Genomic DNA, 17915 nt, shown 5'->3' with positions numbered 1-17915 from the left:
AGCCGGGAAGAGAGGAAGTCAACAAGTGTAGATCCAATCCCAAATCGACCCTTAGCCTTACAATCTATGCACTTGTGGAGATCTCAGAGGGGTTTACACGTGTGAACAATCTAGTAAGAGCTCCACCTGTTATGTTTAACATTCCCATATTGTGTACCCCAATCATGACCTCTCCGATCTTGCCTTATCTACACCTGGGTGTAAGGGTAGATTTGGCACTAGGCTGCAGGTTAGCCACACCAGAAGTTACCGGCATTGAGGTGGTCGCGGGGGGGGGTTCTGAATGGAACGTACATATATTTATATAAGCCATATTATTTATACACAACCGAAAAGCTTGGGGTCACTTCGAAATGTGCTTGTTTTTGAAAGAAAAGCAATTTTTTGTCCATTTAAATAAAAAATAAATTGATCACAAATACTGTGTAGACATTGTTAATGTTGTAAATGACTACTGTAGCGGGAAACCGCAGATTGTTATTTGAATATCTAAATAGGCGTATAGAGGGGCCCAATGTTCAGCGAACTCTCAGTCCTTGGATGATTATAACCAACAACTAATGAAAATCCCAGTTATAATCATCCAAATTAAAAGAAATAAACACTTGAAATATATCAGTCTGTGTAGAATGAATGTATACATTATACACATTTCACTTTTTGAATGGAATTACTGAAATAAATCAACTTTTTGATGATAGTCTAATTTTATGACCAGCACCTGTACTCAATAAAAATCTTTCCCTTTGTAAATATGATCTACTTCCTCTCCTGTTCAGAGATTGAACACCACTGACCAGTAAAAAGAACAGCACCACCTCCAGCGGTGGTCACCCACTATAATTGCAATGTAAAACAAACCAAACCCAGATTAGCACATTTTATACCACATAAACAACTTGCATTTTACAGTACTTAGTAGCCCAGTCTATGTAACCCCTGCTACAACACCATCTGTCAGTATGAATAGATCAATTCAAAAAAGCAACACAAAACAGGAAAGAAACCTATAATATATGAGTTGTATTTTTCAAGTCTGAGATTTCCAAACAGTTTTTTGACCTCAATAAATAAATAACACCTTGCATAGTATCTTTTGTTATTGACAACCCAGCTTTGTGTGATTGCATTGCAGATAGAACTTTGCCACAACCTGCTAGCATTTTTTTATGGCAAATGTATTTCTGATATTTCACAAATGGAACCTTCTCAGCCAATGTCACAATTATGTAAAATGTTTCTCAAGAACCAAGCAAGACATTATGGGCTGTATTTCAATATTGGTTTCAAAACATTAACCACCTCGGAAGTTTGCATAATAGCTGTCCTGCAAGACTTCCCTCGCAACCTGCATGTTCAGAAATGCCTACATAATCTCTGAAGTGGATTTTATTATATGGTGTCATGAAGATAGTTTTCAATACTGGTAAAACTGAAACCATATCGTACATTATTGGAAATGCACACTTACCTTCATGGAACAGTAGAAATGGTACGCACCTACCCGCATACACAGAACCTCCCTTGCTCTACTGCCGAGGTCTATATTCAGTTGTGCTCAAAAGTTTGCATATCCTTGGAGAATTGGTAATATATGTACCATTTTTAAAGAAAACATGAGTGAGCAGGCAAAACACATTTATTTTATTTCTTATGGGATTCACATTCAAATGTGGGTCATAACAGAATGGTACAATCATAAAACAAAACATGGCAACAAAGAAAAATGATCTGACCCCTGTTCAAAAGTCTGCATACCCTTAGTTCTTAATACTGTGTATTGCCCCATTTAGCACCAGTGACAGCATGCAGTCTTTTGTCATTTCTTCGGTGTTGTCACATGAAAAGATATATTCAAATATTTACAATAATGTGAGAGGTGTACTCACTTTTGTGAGATACTGTTAATGTGGTTTTAAATATGTCTTGACACATCTGATTGCATGAGGTTTTTGCTTGTTCCCACTGCAGGGAAAACATCTGATTGGTATGGCATACAATCTGGTCAAAATAGAGAAGTTACTTTAAACCACCAGACTTTATAGCCTGACTGGTTACGGTTGAAGAGATCACTCAGAGAGATAATGAGACAGTTAGCCGGTGTTTTAGAAAGAATGCTTTTTAATTTAAGTGCATTTATTCCATCCAATTCTTATTGAAATATTTTACTTAGAAATGCCTTGTGAGCTTGGTGCTAGTCCTTTTAAGGTTGAGAAACAGTGCCTGACAACAGCTACACACCAGATGATTTTCAGCTGGTACCATAGCTAACATAAAGAAATTGTGAGTGTAGTTAAAGTCATTTTCAGTTGTAATGCATTGGAATTTTGACATTCATATATATTGGGGGTGACATCCATACAAGCATCATATGCACACTTTACCTTTGATGCAGGGTAAAATACCCATACAAATAATAACCTAAATGTAGGCCAACTTGACTGGTTCTCTATAAGGAGATTCACAATCTTTCCACCACAGCATTTTTTTCTGATATATTTTTATATGTATTTTTATATATATTTGATTGCCCCTTTTAACAATATTTGTAGGATATTTCATTATAATACATTGTATTTCCCAAATGTATTTTAATTATTGAGAAGTCTTTCATAATATACTGGTGTATTTCAGTATTTAATGGTGTATTTCATTATTTAATGGCATATTTCAACATTTAATGACCTATTTCAATATTTTAATGCGGTATTTCATTGCGTATTTCATGATCCCAAGGAATATGTCAATCAGTGTAAGTGGGAGGTCTATAGCCGCTGATAGGCTCATCAAGTGATACTAGCTTCACCTGGTAGGCAGTAAATCATGGAATGGCCAGCACAGTCTCCAGACTTAAACCCCATTGAGCTAGTTTGGGATGAATGACAAAAAGTGTGAAAGCAACACATTTGTGGGAAATTCTGCAACTTTAACAATACTGGATTTCCAATGTAGAAAGAATACTAAAATTGTGTTTAGCTCCTATGTCTTCAAAAGGTAGCTAATTTGATGTGTAAAACATTTTTCTTAGATTTTGTTAAACAAAATGATTCCATTAAATAATGTTTTATTTGTTTATTTGTTCTAAGACAATAAACAAACATTTAGGTGTTCTAAAACGTAGTGTATATTTACCTAATATATTTAAATGTATTTTACTTATTTATATATATATGAATATATTTTACAATATATTCAACCAATACATTTAAATATATTTAAGTTATATTTAAATATTCCAATATATAGTTTTTTGGGCACTGTCTGTAAGTTGCTCAAGAGCTAAGCAAGACATTCTTCAAGAGTTGTGAATAATATCTTGTTAAGACATGGTCATTACAATGTCATAGTAGTAATATCAGCTGAAATAACTTGTGATGTCACTGTCATGGCACAATCAAACTTGTTGAGACATATATTATGTGGACGGTTATTAATGCTACGTAAGTGTCATACTCCACAAACCTACCGCTCCATTACATTATACGTCTACACAGTATTTCTATCTAGGAACAACAATATTGTAAACATTGTAATTGAGCACACATCAGTGTCAGGCCTACCCCCGAATGCTCTGCTTTTGATTACTGCAGGGGGATGAATGCAGGTGCAGTCTAAGATGAGACTGATGATTGATACTTTTTTGAAGGCCTTAATTCTTCCTGACAATGAAATGAGGTGTATTTAGTTATTCCAAACATCTGATTTGACTGTGTGCACAGTTACAATGATGACAATATAGCAATTCCTGGATATTACTATACATATGCTTGAGAGTGTTATGAAAACATTCTAGATAATGTAAGAGTTTGTTATTTCTTATGACAGTAATGACCATTTCATAATCTGTTAATGTTGCTATGCTTCATATAGAGGGTTAAAGGACAATTCCAGTGCTTGTCCAACTACTCCCCACAGCTTGGTTGCAACCCTATTAATCCAAATCCATTATTGCCATGAAGCCGGTTTTGTTTCTTTGTAGATGGCAAACATCAAGAAGAATCTTGTCAGACGATGTGGGGTCTGGAGAGGGCATTTATTGTTTGGTATAATATTCTACTGACAGATGACTGAGATATACGTAGTTTGTCAGTGCTGCATAGCTGCATTTTCCCTGTGGCCAAGTAGCGTAGACTTGTCACAACCTTGATCTCCAGTGTTATTGGTTGTTTCTGTTTGTTGGTGAAGTGACAACATCCCCGACTAGCTCAACTATGATCATAATACCCTTGTGATTAAGGCATTACCTTTTTAAAAGCTCAGGATAATATAATAAAATGTTTCTAAAATATTGACCTGATTACAAGGGAGATTGCCATCAGCAGCCCTTTTAGGATTGTTTGTGACTTGGTCTTAGTGACTTAGGAGTCCTCTTAACTACCCCTGAGTTTTCCCAGATTTAGGAGCTGGTTTTAGTGCTAAAATGCTTTGTGAAATACTCATAGACCAAAATGTAGGAGTCCTAAACCAAGGACTGATAGATTGTCTTTAAGAGTTTCTCCTAAATCAGCAATTCGGGAGCTACTTTCAGCCTTAAGATTTTTTGTAAATACAGTCCCAGGAAGTCAACCTCACTCCATCGTAATGCTTGTTGTAGTTTTTGAAAAGCACATGATTATCCCCACATAGGTCACTACCTAGCTGGGAAACATATAGAACGCATTTTCTGGAAACATTATCTGCACAAGGATTTTGAGGTGTTTGGGGGTCTGGAGTTGTCCAATAACAGTTCACTAAATAACAAAAATATTTTTAAAATGTATGTGACCTATCCTTCCTTCAGTGCTGTCCTTCCTTTATGTAAGCGCTTATTTTTGATACTTGTCTTCTATGCCTAAGTTCAATCGCATCCTGCGGTCATAGTGTAATTTCAAGCATTTATTTAATTAATTAACCATAATTAACACTGTGACATCTCCAGATTTGAGGAACTTCTTATTTGAAACACCTTGAAGCAAGACTTCAGTTGAATTGGTCAATACCTACTGCTCTTTTGCAATTTAACAATAATGAGGTACCACAACATCTGTCAGCCTATGTTATATAAATTGCAGATCTGTCATGTTTAAAACAGATTGGTCCTGGGCATCATTCACCATGGCACTTCTCTTTGTATTGACCCTTCTCATCACTGTTTTTTGTTCAGTTCAAGGGCGCTCATTCCAGGTAAGAGCCAATGCGAGAATATGGTGGAAAATATGTTCATGTTACAAAATAACAGTGTGTGACTTAAAAGTAAAATGTTTAATTATTTTTGCAATGTTATTATTCCTTCTGTTGCCACACAGAAAACATCATTTGAAATGAGTAAAGAGAACACAGAAATTGGTATACTCATTTAATCTTTATTGTTTGACATTGAATCACATTCCATAAATGTTTTAATTCCTTATTCATGGTTTTACTCTATATTAGTAATTAAGAACACATTTCATAGCGTTATTTTTGTTCCCATTTCACAGACCACACAAACACAATTGAGGATGAGGATTTTTCTGTTTCAACTCTCATCGAGAAGGCTAACAAAAATCTTGGTAAGGTTTACATTCCTTCTCTGTAAAATATATTGTAATATATATTCCATAACCAACACACACATGTTTTGGAGATGGGTGAGATTAATTTAATAATATATGTTCTCTGGCAATACATTTTCTACTTTACAGCTGAATAAATTTTTAAAATGTAGGCAGGAGCCAATACTACTAAAATCACTAATATTAACTTGTTGTTTTTTAGGGAAAAGACCCGATGACCAAGTGGTGATGTTTGGGGACGTTGCAGTACACACTGGTTTCATAAACGCTGACCCCTGCACAGCCCGTGGCTGCAAGTGGCCCAAGTCTTCTGACGGGAACGTGTATGTGCCCTATGTCATCTCTAATCAATACTGTAAGTGTTATACTCTCTGAAGGGATATTATGCTGAGTATTATGGTTTTATCTATACTATATGAGTGTTTGTGGATGTGCATTGAGTTTCTGACTTTCTTATTGCTCCACCGACTAGCAACTCGGGAGAGGTCAGTTATTGAAGGAGGGTTGCAGACCTTTGCTGCGTCAACCTGTGTCCGTTTTGTCCGCAGAACCAATCAGCGGGACTTTGTGAACATACGGTCTTTGTCGGGGTATGTACATTGCAAGTTACCCTGCCCATATACTGATTTTATGTCACTCTTACTTAGAATCCATTCATTACTTTTAGTAGAACGTTTTAATTGTTAATGCCGATCACTTGACTTATTCCATTTAAACTCTGTTTGCAGCTGTTTCTCCTATATAGGCCGCCGGGGCAATGGCCAGGATGTGTCTCTGAGCAGGAATGGATGCGTTTTTCTGGGCATAGTACAGCATGAATTGCTTCATGCTTTGGGCTTCAACCACGAGCAAACACGCAGTGACCGCGATAACCATGTTCAAATCCTGCTTCAGAACGTTATCCGTGGTTAGTTATTTCTACATCTATGGATGGAAGATTTATAATTTATAGATTTGTTACATATCATAGGAAAAAACCAAATACTTCTGTGTGCGACACTGTGAAAATATTGTTCCAGCTCTTTTTAATTTAATGGAAAAGATTAGGCTTAGAATAATAACAATTTAATATTTAATTATTTGAAAATCGTGATTAACATATGTATGTAATGTTTTGTTTATATGTGTAGAAAATGTCTGAAATTATTTATACAAAAAAAAATACATATATCACATTTTCCATCTAGGAATGGAATTCAATTTTGCGAAGATCAACACTATTAACTTGAACACTCCATATGACTATAATTCGGTCATGCATTACGGAAGGTAAGTTCAGGGTGAAGATAAGACAATGGTTTTCTTTATTGGATTAAGAGCTCTAATGTTACATTAGCTAAACTTCTGTTTCCAACTCCAGTCCTCGCGTACCCCCAACAGCACACATTTCTGTTGTAGGCCTGGATAAGCTTACCTAATTCAAGTCAATGAGGGCCTGATAATGACAAGTGCAATCAGCTGTGGTTGGCTGAGGCTAAAATCAGAATGTGTACTGTTGGGGGTACTCGAGGACCAGAGTTGGGAACCACTGATTTAAACTAAGGGGGAATGTCATCTTCATAATTCAGTTCATTGTGTGTAATAGTGTGACAGCATTCTGTCCTCCGTTGTCTGTTTCAGGTTTGCCTTCTCCCGAAACAGGCAGCCCACTATTCTTCCAATACCTGACAATAATGCAGTTATTGGCAGGGCAACTGAGATGAGTCCCAATGATATTCTGCGGATCAATCGTCTCTATAACTGCAGTAGGTGACATTTTACCATGACTTGTTTATTATGAGTTTTATTTCGGTGCTGAAAGGTAGTACAGTGGTGAAAATGTTTTGATTATTGTATATTTTTAAACTACACTCAATAGGCTGTCAAATTAATATATTTTGGAATATTGTATTGTGATTGAAATTAGCGATATTAAGGTTTAACCCATTATAAATTCCCTTTTATTTATTTTAAGCATGTCAACAATCAACTCAAAAGATGGAAACATGTACATTCTAACTGTATTTTGCCTTTCTCTACTCTTTTCTTTTTAGCGGGACAGCAACAGAACTAATTTGGGACCTGCAATTGTAGAGTACAATATTAAATGTTACACTTAAAGAAATAATTTTAATGCATATGCTTTTTGTTGTGCAATAATATCTTCCACTTTCGATAACTGTATTGCAAAGCAAAATACTCTAAGCTGTTATGATTTTCTATTGCAATAAAAATTATAAACGTGTTTGTTTGTATATGTTTCTTCTCACTGGCATAGCATGGTGACAACGGGTCGGGGCATAGATTAACATCTGTCTAAGATAACCACATATGACAACACAACATAAAATATAAATTAAAGAAAATAATAATTATTGAGGCCAGGCACGGGCCCCTACCCACCACAGGCCCCTACTCCCCACGGGCCCCAACCCATCACAGGCCCCTACTCACCACGGGCCCCTACCCACCACAGGCCCCTACTCACCACGGACCCCTACCCACCACAGGCCCCTACTCACCACAGGCCCCTACCCACCACAGGCCCCTACTCACCACGGGCCCCTACCCACCACAGGCCCCTACTCACCACGGGCCCCTACCCACCACAGGCCCCTACTCACCACGGACCCCTACCCACCACAGGCCCCTACCCACCACAGGCCCCTACTCACCACGGGCCCCTACCCACCACAGGCCCCTACTCACCACGGGCCCCTACCCACCACAGGCCCCTACTCACCACGGACCCCTACCCACCACAGGCCCCTACTCACCACGGACCCCTACCCACCACAGGCCCCTACTCACCATGGGCTCCTACCCACCACAGGCCCCTACTCACCACGGGCCCCTACACACCACAGGCCCCTACTCACCACAGGCCCCTACCCACCACAGGCTCTGGTGCAGCCGCACAGTGTTTCTTTTTCTGTGAACGGAGTGTTAATATAAATTATTACATAACAAGTTCAACAGTGGTTTAGAGATTCTAATTAAAACCAATATAACTAATTGTTAGTTAACCCTCAAATGTATTTTGCCTTTGTTTACAATTTGTACTAAGCTAACAAATACAACTGTTTTACAGTGTTGAAAATATTGATTATTTTCAAATTCCAATCAGTATTTTAAAAAATCTGTAGATATTCACTGCATTCAGAAAGACATGTTACAGCCTTATTTTAAAATACATTGAATATATTTATTTGTCACAAATCTATACAATCTATACATTTTTGCAAATGTATTAAAAAATGAAAAACAGAAATATCATTAGGATTCAGACCCTTTGCTATGACAGTCTTGTGACGACTGCGCCCTCTGCTGCCTAACCTAGGGTAAATTCAATTGGTGTGACATGATTTGAAAAGGAAGCACCCATCTGGCTGGGTGTTTTGTAAAAGCACTTTGTGATAACTGCTTGTGTAAAAAGGGCTTTATAAATACATTTGAATGATTGATTGATCTGGGAAAGGGTAAAAATATTTTTGCAACATTGGTCATAGCGGTGACCCCATAGAAGAACCCGTTAGCTACTCTGACAGAGCTCCTGTGTGGAGATGAGAGAACTTTCCAGAAGGATAACCGTCTCTCCAGCACTTCACCAATCTGGCCTTTATGTTAGAGTGGCCAGGTGGAAGACACTTCTCATTAAAATGCACATGACAGCCCACTTGGAGTTTGCCAAAAGGCACTTAGTGCACTTTCAGACCAAGAGAATCAAGATACTCTGTTCCGATGAAACCAAGATTGACCTGTTTAGCCTGAATGCCAAGCATCACATCTAGGAGGAAACCAGGCATCGCTCATCACCTAGCCACTTGCATCCATACAGTAGGGTTGCCAGCGGCCCCAAGCCCGGGAGACACAAAAGCCAAGGGGTCTGGGGGTCCTCCCTGATGAGGTTTTGAGTGTCAGACACTTAATTTCCTGCATTCTGGTGAATTTTTATGCACCAATTTGTGCAATAAATTTTAAAGTCCTCTGCTACTCTCAAAATTAATGTCATGGAAATAGAGTAAATATCAGTAAAGAACAGCTTCATCAATTATATTAATTAAAACATCCGATCATAGACATAGGCAAGGAGTTTGGTCTTTTAAAATAAACAATTTGTTATATTTGGAAGAAGCAAGAACCCACCCTCCAGGAAGGATGGGGTAGCTTTTCTGTTATTGCTCCTATGCTCTGAAATAGTCTCCCATCCCACATTATGTCCCGTTCTACCATTGACAATTTAAAATAAATTTAAAGACCCACCCTTTTTCTCTTGCTTTTAGTTCAATCTGGGGTTGTGCCTTGGTTTTGGTGAAGTCCACTCTACTTATTTTTAACGTCCTCATACTGTGTTTTAATCTGTTGTTGGTTTTATTCAATTTCACTTAACCTATTGTATGTTTTTATCTTGATTTTACATCATGTTAGTTTTTTGCATTTTAGTCTTGCCCTCTATGTACCATTGTATTATATTATGTATTGTTGCCTTTTATGTATTATTCCTTTAATCATGTATACAGACCCGTTGGCAAGGAGGGCATTCTCCCCTCAGCGAGAATGCTTTCCCCCAAAGAAATTGTTTGAGATGCTTCCTAATACTGTACTACACTAATTACTGTTGGTAATGTAGGCTAGCTCTCTTGCCTTCATCTGCAAATGCAATCTAAGATGTGCTTTACATCACTAAGCTACAAAGAATGTGTAACTACTGTAGTTACTTAAAGCTTTCAAGTTTGATTGACAGCTGTGTATTTTGCTATTATACATCTTTAACAGGCCATGCATGCAAACTTGATTTGTTTTCCATCCCTCGTGCTGAAGTTACTATTACGTCTGAACTTTAGACATTCTGTAATCCATAACTAGCTCCTTGGTTTTCTTTACACTGAAAGCCAGGTTATTATCAGCACACCATGCACGCCAGGTACTTGAGCTCCTCCCTGTAGGCTGACTCGTCATTGTCACTAATTAAGCCTACCACAGTGGTGTCGTCTGAGAACTTGACGATGGTGTTGGAACTGTGTACAGGAACACAGTCGTGGGTGAAGAAGGAGTGGGCTCAGCACACAGCCTTGTGGAACACCAGTGTTCAGGATCAGGGTGGAGGAGGTGAAGTTGTCTAACCTGACAGACTGGGTCTGTTGGTTAGGAGTCCAGTAGCAGTGAGAGGAGCTAATCCCCAAGTCATTGAGTTTGTTGACCATCCTAGAGGGGATGACGGTGTTGAATGCTGAGCTAAAGTGTATGCACAACATTCTAACATACAGTGAGGGAAAACATTATTTGATCCCCTGCTGATTTTGTAAGTTTGCCCACTGACAAAGAAATGATAAGTTTATAATTTTAATGGTAGGTTCATTTGAACAGTGAGAGACAGAATAACAAAATTTTTATAAATTGAGGATGGGAGAATGCCACACAGAGATAAAAAACCCAGTCCTGCTTGGAAGTGCGAAATTTCAACCAAACAAACATATAATGATTATTTAATGGTACAGAGGTCTTATATACACACTTCATATGTCTTGTTTCACATGTTTCATGGCAAATTCCCACAATCTGTACTTGAGATAAAATGTACACACCTGTCAGAATATTTCTGTGCTCACGTTCGCTTATTTGGGGGTCAATAATCTACATGTATGCATTAGGAAACAGTATAAATAACAACCCTAACTACTGCCATTTCACCCATTCCACTTTCACTGGGTTTTAAGAATTCTTTGTAAGTGGTTTGCTGATTTGTCCTGCAGTCCTTTTGCTGCCATGTTTGTGTTCAAGTTCACTGTGGGCCTTCTGGCCATGGTGCTGGTGTCCTCTGCCTGGGCTGAGGTAAGAGACATTGGACATGAAATATTGGGACATAAATATATGAGAAGTTCACAACACAAATATTTTCATGTATTGCGTTTGTCCACAACACGTTCCATATGAGTTTTTATAAATTATATATTAATGTTATATATATTCTCCTTTGTCATGGTCTTTATTCTTTCTTGTGTGCCATAAAGCCTAAAGGTGAGAACCTTTAATTGTCACTATCATACTACCATAAAGAAATATGAACAATGTTATTGTTTTGTAGAATTAATGATTCCAATGTTTATCTTACAGAGAATCTTACGGAGGAAGAACCTTCTTGCCGAGCTTTCTGTTGGTGAGCTGCTGACGAGAGCCAATAGGAACCTGTGTAAGATGATACTATGTTTAATGCAGCAATATTGAAGGAATAATGACAACACAGATTTTTCTTTGAAACTTTTTTCCTATCGTAACTCGTTTTCCATGTTCTAATCTTAAGCCCCTGAGGCTGATGAGTCTACTCTGATTGGTGACATTGCCATTCCCTCTGAGAAAAATGCTGACCCTTGCACAGCAACTGGGTGTCTCTGGGAAAAGTACAGTGATGGAAGAATCTCATTATTAATAATCACCAACACGCATGACTGAATGGTTTGCTGTTCCTCTTATTTAAAAGTATCTTTATTAAACAATTCCATTTCACATTAAAACACTTTTAATTGAGATTACCATAATTGAATCAGCAAAGCTGCATTGTCCGATGAACCCCATCACCTATTGTTCTAATGATCCCGTCATATTTATGGGTTTCATATAGTGGGGTATTCAGGGTTGGTGCTGTTTCTGCCATTAGATTGGTTTACTGTCCTTGACGCTCCTCTGCTCTTCTCCCCAGGTGTTACTCGTTTGTTGGTCGTCAGAGAAATACCCAGATTGTGTCTCTGAGCCGTCAGGGCTGCCTGTATCACAGCACCGTCCAGCATGAGCTCCTTCATGCTCTGGGCTTTAACCATGAGCAGACCCGCAGTGACCGTGACAACCACATCCGTGTCAACTGGGAGAACATCCAAGTCGGTTTGTTACTCTGCCTCTGTATCTCTTCAAACAACAGGCAATTGATATCTTCTTTATTTTACATTTCTGTGGCTGCATAATACTTTTTGTAAGCCTTGTGTCCTTTCAGCTGTCTTTTTTTTATTCATTATCGTCTATTTCCATGATACTCCAGAGTGTTGACCATGCGCATTAACTGGGTGCAACGTTCACTTGCCAGTTCTGTGAACATTGTCTTATCTGTATTTTTCCAGATATGAAGTACAACTTCAACAAGATTAGCACCCTGAACCAGGGAACTCCCTGTGACTACAACTCCGTCATTCAATATGAAAGGTCAGCTTTGTGACGCCGGTCTAACAATTGCCAATGTTTCTGAAATGGCCCCTGTATGGAGTTTCCACTTCTGATTGAACATCCATTCAGGTCGGTATTCTGTAAAGCTTCAGTGGCGATATTGTTGAAGAAACCTACTTTGCGATGCACTGTGATGTGTGATTACAGGTATGCCTTCTCCAAAAACAACCACCCTACCATGGAGCCCATCCCCAACATCAATGTATCTTTTGGCGAAGCCACACAGATGAGCAGGAATTAACAGGCTGTATGGCTGCTGTAAGTTCTGTAACACTGGACAATGTACAGCACTTGGGTTTTGGATTAATAAAATATTTTTCAAGGCTGCCAGTGTATTTCTCCATCTCGTAATACTAGCAGCATCATAGCAGCCAGGAGTTTAAATAACCAGGGTTCCCAGATAGGCAATCTCACAGAATTAGGCAGGTAAAATGAGAAACTAGTTATATTTAAAAAATATAGAAATAAAATAAATATTTCCAATGTGCTGTGACCATGTCAAACATTTTTCTGCCCGATGAATCCTCTGCAGTTTATTTAACTGTAATATACAGCATCTACCACTTATAACAATGGACTGTGCAATATAAAGAAATATTATCCCAGTATTGTGACATTAACGGTGGGAATGTCTTTATGGGTACGATTAAATAATCACAGTTTTCTTCATTTCCCCCAAAAGAATCAGTTCCAATCCAGTTCTCACTTCCAAAGGACTCAAAAGCTTTCTGCAAAAGTAGAGTGACCTCTACTGTTTCAACTATTACAATTACAGCTTTAATTTGCCTCATAAAATGTATCTAATAATCTAATAATTCCAATAAAAATCTGATAAACCAAAAACGGTCTCTGTAAATATTTTTCAATCCTATATAACATTTTTAATACAGTTGTCCACATTTATGTCCATACAAAATGTGTCATTATTTCTCCACACAATAAAAACTGTTTTTTGGGGGGATTTGGTCACTGTCAGCATTCAACATATTAAATAACATTTACATTAGCCAGACAATGGAGCTGTAACTCCCTTGTCATAGAACCTATGGAACATCGCACGTTTGTAATGCCCAATCAGTGATGGAAAATGTAGAGACTTGTCCAACTTGAGAGAAATGTACGAGTGTACCTCAATAGAAAATGACTTGAGTAACAGTGAACGTCACTTAGTAAAATACTGCAGGTCGGAGGAGTGACTCATATCCACACTGTATCCAATTATTTGCTTTGTGGTTGCACACAAACCCTTGCCATTCCCATGCTGCCACCTTTGTGAAGCAGAGATGTGTGAGGTCACATCCTGTCTTTTGAATATCTTAATTGGAATCCAGGTCAGAGAGCTGGTTGTATTAAACCCTTCACAGATGGTTATAGAAGGGGTTTGGGGTCACCATTTATTGTTTTTGTTCCTGTGTTTGGATTTGGTAATTAAAATCCCTCTCTCTCTTTCTCTCTCTACATTAGATTTGGAATTTGTGTATGTTCTTTTCCTACCTCTTTGATTCATGCAAAGATGAATGCTTTATTCATTTAGTATTATCTTGCAATGTAATGCAAGCAGTATTTCCTTGTTTTTTGTTTTCACCTAAAAAATGTCACTTATATATAATTGATGTTTGTTGCTTGATGTACACCTTTTTCAATAGAGTAACAAAAAATAGACTTATAAATATTTTTTGCATAGCCCTATACAGTCATGTAAAAAGTATACCCCTTGGAAAGTTTTTTAAAATGTAATCTTCACTTAAACCCTTTTGACAGATCAAGGTAATTTATTTATCCAATTACATTGAAAGATTGTACTTCGCATGTAATTAATGTATTAATCAAAAATCTTGTTAACGCAAGACGAGGAAAGGCAACTGTATTTTATTAATAAATTACCAAACTGAGACAGTGATGGCAAATTGCACCACCTTGTGGGAAAAACCTGGGCTAATCTTTGAGAAGGAATTGAACCCTGGTCTTGTATTTAGAATTAGTAAAAGTAGGATTTTTAAAGAGCAATCAACTTTGGTATCCTCATTTAGATAGCTAAGTAAAAGTGTGTATGTGTGTAGGCCAGTGGTTTCCAACTTGTGGTGTGCTAACAAAAGTTGTTCCTTGGCAGTACTGCAGGTGATCCTAAATTAAAATATAAAATGTAGTTTTACTATCTTTCACATTGTAAAATAATAGTGAAAACATCAAAATTATGAAATATTATAGTATAATATGAAATAATGTAGCAACCAAACATTGTAGAACAGATCAAAATAAATTTAATATAGTAGATTTTCAAAGTAGTCACCCTTTGCTTTAATGACATCTTTGCACACTCTTTGCGTTTTCTCAACCAGCTTCATGAGTTAGTCACCTGGAATGCATTTCAGTCAACAGGTGTTCCATGTTAAATGTTAATTTGTGGTGTCACCTTATTCTAACATTTGACCCAATCAGTTGTGTTGTGACAAGGTAAGTTTGGTATACAGAAGACCATCATTATGTATGTATGTAATGTAGTAATGCATATTAGCAGTGTGGCTACTTTGAAGAATCAAAAATATAAGTGTATTTTGATTTGTTTAACATTATTGGTTACCCCATGTTTTAACCTAAGTGGTTAATTTGACCAAAAACATTCAGTGTATAAAATATGTGAACTCTAATTTAATAGCTTGTGTGTCACATCCTGGCATGGAAGGTTTGCCCTCTCTCCCGCATTTGGATCACAGAAACCTGTTTTGTTGTTTATAGCCCTCATCTGTTTTCCTAATCACTGTTCCTGTTTAAGTTCCTCCATTCTCAGTGTGTCTTGTTGGTCTTTGTTTGGCGTATGCCTTCTGTTTCAGTTGTTCTGTCTTGTCTCATTTGTAGTGTTTCTTTTAGTTACGGTTCATGTTATTTTATTAAATAAAAGCATTTCATTTTTTTTTTACCATTGGATAGCATGAACCAAAACTATTCCTCCAATCTCCTGGCATTCTGGGCAAATGCTTGGGGATTAACTGGTTCACCATTGGCCACCTCCTCAGCTACACTGATAACTGCTAAATTTCTCATCAGTGTATTACAGTTCGATTTCCAACTCACAAAAATGTACTTTTTATTTTCCAGTACCATGCAAGGTCAGTAATTTCTGTGTAAATAGATCAAGACCAATAAAGCAGCACTTTTAAAAACAAATAAGAGACTGCGATATTAATAATTAAGGGCCATACAATTATATATGTTAACATTTAACTCTTTTGTAACTTTCTCCTTCATGTCCAACAACCAAATTTTACATTACATAGAATTTTTTTTTGTTGACAACCCCTCATTGTTTGATTGAATTTCACCTTGAACTTAAAGTCTGCTAGCATTTCTTTTATCATAAATTGATTTCTGATGAGATTTTGACCCAAAATATCAAATAATCTTTTTTAAAGAAGTTTACAATTATGCAACAGTTTTCTCACAAACCAAGCAAAACCTTACAGGCTGTATTTCAACATTAGTTTCAAAACATTAACCACCTCAGTTGCTTGCCTAACAACTGTCATGCAAGATCTTTCTCACAGCTTGCTAAATATACTCTGACTTGCATGGGACTGTGCGACAGTACAAATTGTACACAACTACCCACATACACAAAGACGGGTTCAGCTGTCCAGTGTGAGGTGCAAGGGTAGCGAGTGCATAATAATAAAAGAAGCAATTAACAAAAGTAACAAAACACAGGCTCGAAGGACGAACAACATGGACGCAACAACCCTTGAGGTGCGGGTGAAAATTAGAAACCTAAATAAAATTGCTAAGCCCAGATGTGTTCTAGGTTCTCGGTGGTTGGTCAGGACAGTGAACGGCTCCAGGGTGCTCTCGAGCCAGTGTCTCCACTCCTCCAGTGCCGGAAAGACAGGCCGTTTTCATTCCCTACCTAAGGCGCATAAGACGCCCGCCCCCATTCCACCCCTCTACGGGATGGTCAAACGCCTCAGAATTGAGTGATGAAACCGGGAAACGACCTAAATTCCCCAGACTCGTTGACCCATAGTGCCGTTGCCCATTCCAGGGCGCACCCAGTTAAGAGGATGATTATCGTGGTCCAAAGTTCTCTTATCTGGGCGTGGCTAGACTCCACACCATGGGTCACCAAACAAAGGCCCGCAAGCAGACTCCGGCCTGCCACCCCCCTTTGATCGGCCCCCCAGCCCCTCTGCCCCCCACTACTTGAACTGGCCCTATGAGGCAATCCCCAAAAGTCGTCATGGCCTATTTTTTTTCAATTGCTTTTTGGAAAACAATAACATGTCTGCATCTGGTATTTTGTAGATTTTTTCAGTTAAAAATGTATATTTAGTTATAAAATGAACTATAATAAAAAAGCAGACAGCAGAAAAGCAGACAGCAGCACTTCTTGCCATTTACTAAATATGGTGTTTCTTGTGTTCAATCTGTCATCCCTCCATCATGCCAGGACTACAGAAGGCACCCTGAAGTGAAGAGAGGAGATTGCTGTTGCTGACCCCATCCCAAAGACAGCACAATTCATCAACAAGTACAAATCCAGCTAACCTACATATACTACTGATTTAGATTACCATTATTCTGTTTTATTGTTGTGCTTTAGTTTTGAGCCTACTGCTCATTTAATTTTCACCTTGACCTAAACATTTTTTACTGAACATGCTCACCTGGATAGGCATAAGAGCTGGTTAGTTGTTCTATTACTCATGTTAAATGTTCTATTACTCATGTATAATGCAATGTTTTTTAATTTATTTATTTATTTTATAGGCCTATTTATTTGACCTTTATTAAGTGCTGCACACAATTATTATTAATATTATTATTAATATCAACAGGCATACCTATAATTTATAATTTTTCACTCACCTTTGCCAGTGTCAATCACCTTAACTATGCAGATGTTTCTTACCTTGACAGCTTTGATGTTATTTTTATTAGAAAATAAATAAATGGAATATCTGTGGTATTTCAAATTTAAACAATGTGTGAAGACTCGATTACTACTTTTGCAAACCACTAGTAAAGATAAACAAATATGTGCCAGGAATCAAGTGTTGATATTGTAGTGTGGATTTAGTAGTGGGGATGGCTGTGCAAGGCTAGTAATCTCTTCTACACAATGAGGCCTGCTGGTGGTAATTTTGGTCTAGGTCATACAATTCTGTTATATAGCTGACCTGGCCCCAGCCCCCCCATCAC

The 17915-nt window shown here is 37.8% G+C and overlaps 1 protein-coding gene across 1 annotated transcript; it reads left to right on the top strand.

Moving 5' to 3' along the window:
• Window positions 1-5049: 5049 nt before the first annotated feature.
• LOC105017375 (high choriolytic enzyme 1-like) lies at window positions 5050-7757 on the top strand. The gene is given in 9 exon segments (NM_001303719.1): window positions 5050-5163; window positions 5286-5325; window positions 5460-5531; window positions 5737-5889; window positions 6007-6124; window positions 6263-6441; window positions 6722-6803; window positions 7155-7279; window positions 7568-7757. Coding segments are annotated over 9 exon segments (894 nt in total). The 5' UTR covers window positions 5050-5058; the 3' UTR covers window positions 7588-7757.
• Window positions 7758-17915: the final 10158 nt, after the last annotated feature.

The sequence above is a fragment of the Esox lucius genome, chromosome 2 (assembly GCF_011004845.1).
Source record: "Esox lucius isolate fEsoLuc1 chromosome 2, fEsoLuc1.pri, whole genome shotgun sequence".
Taxonomy (NCBI): domain Eukaryota; kingdom Metazoa; phylum Chordata; class Actinopteri; order Esociformes; family Esocidae; genus Esox; species Esox lucius.
Note: the sequence above shows the minus strand (reverse complement) of the source record. Positions and strands in the feature narration are given on the sequence as shown.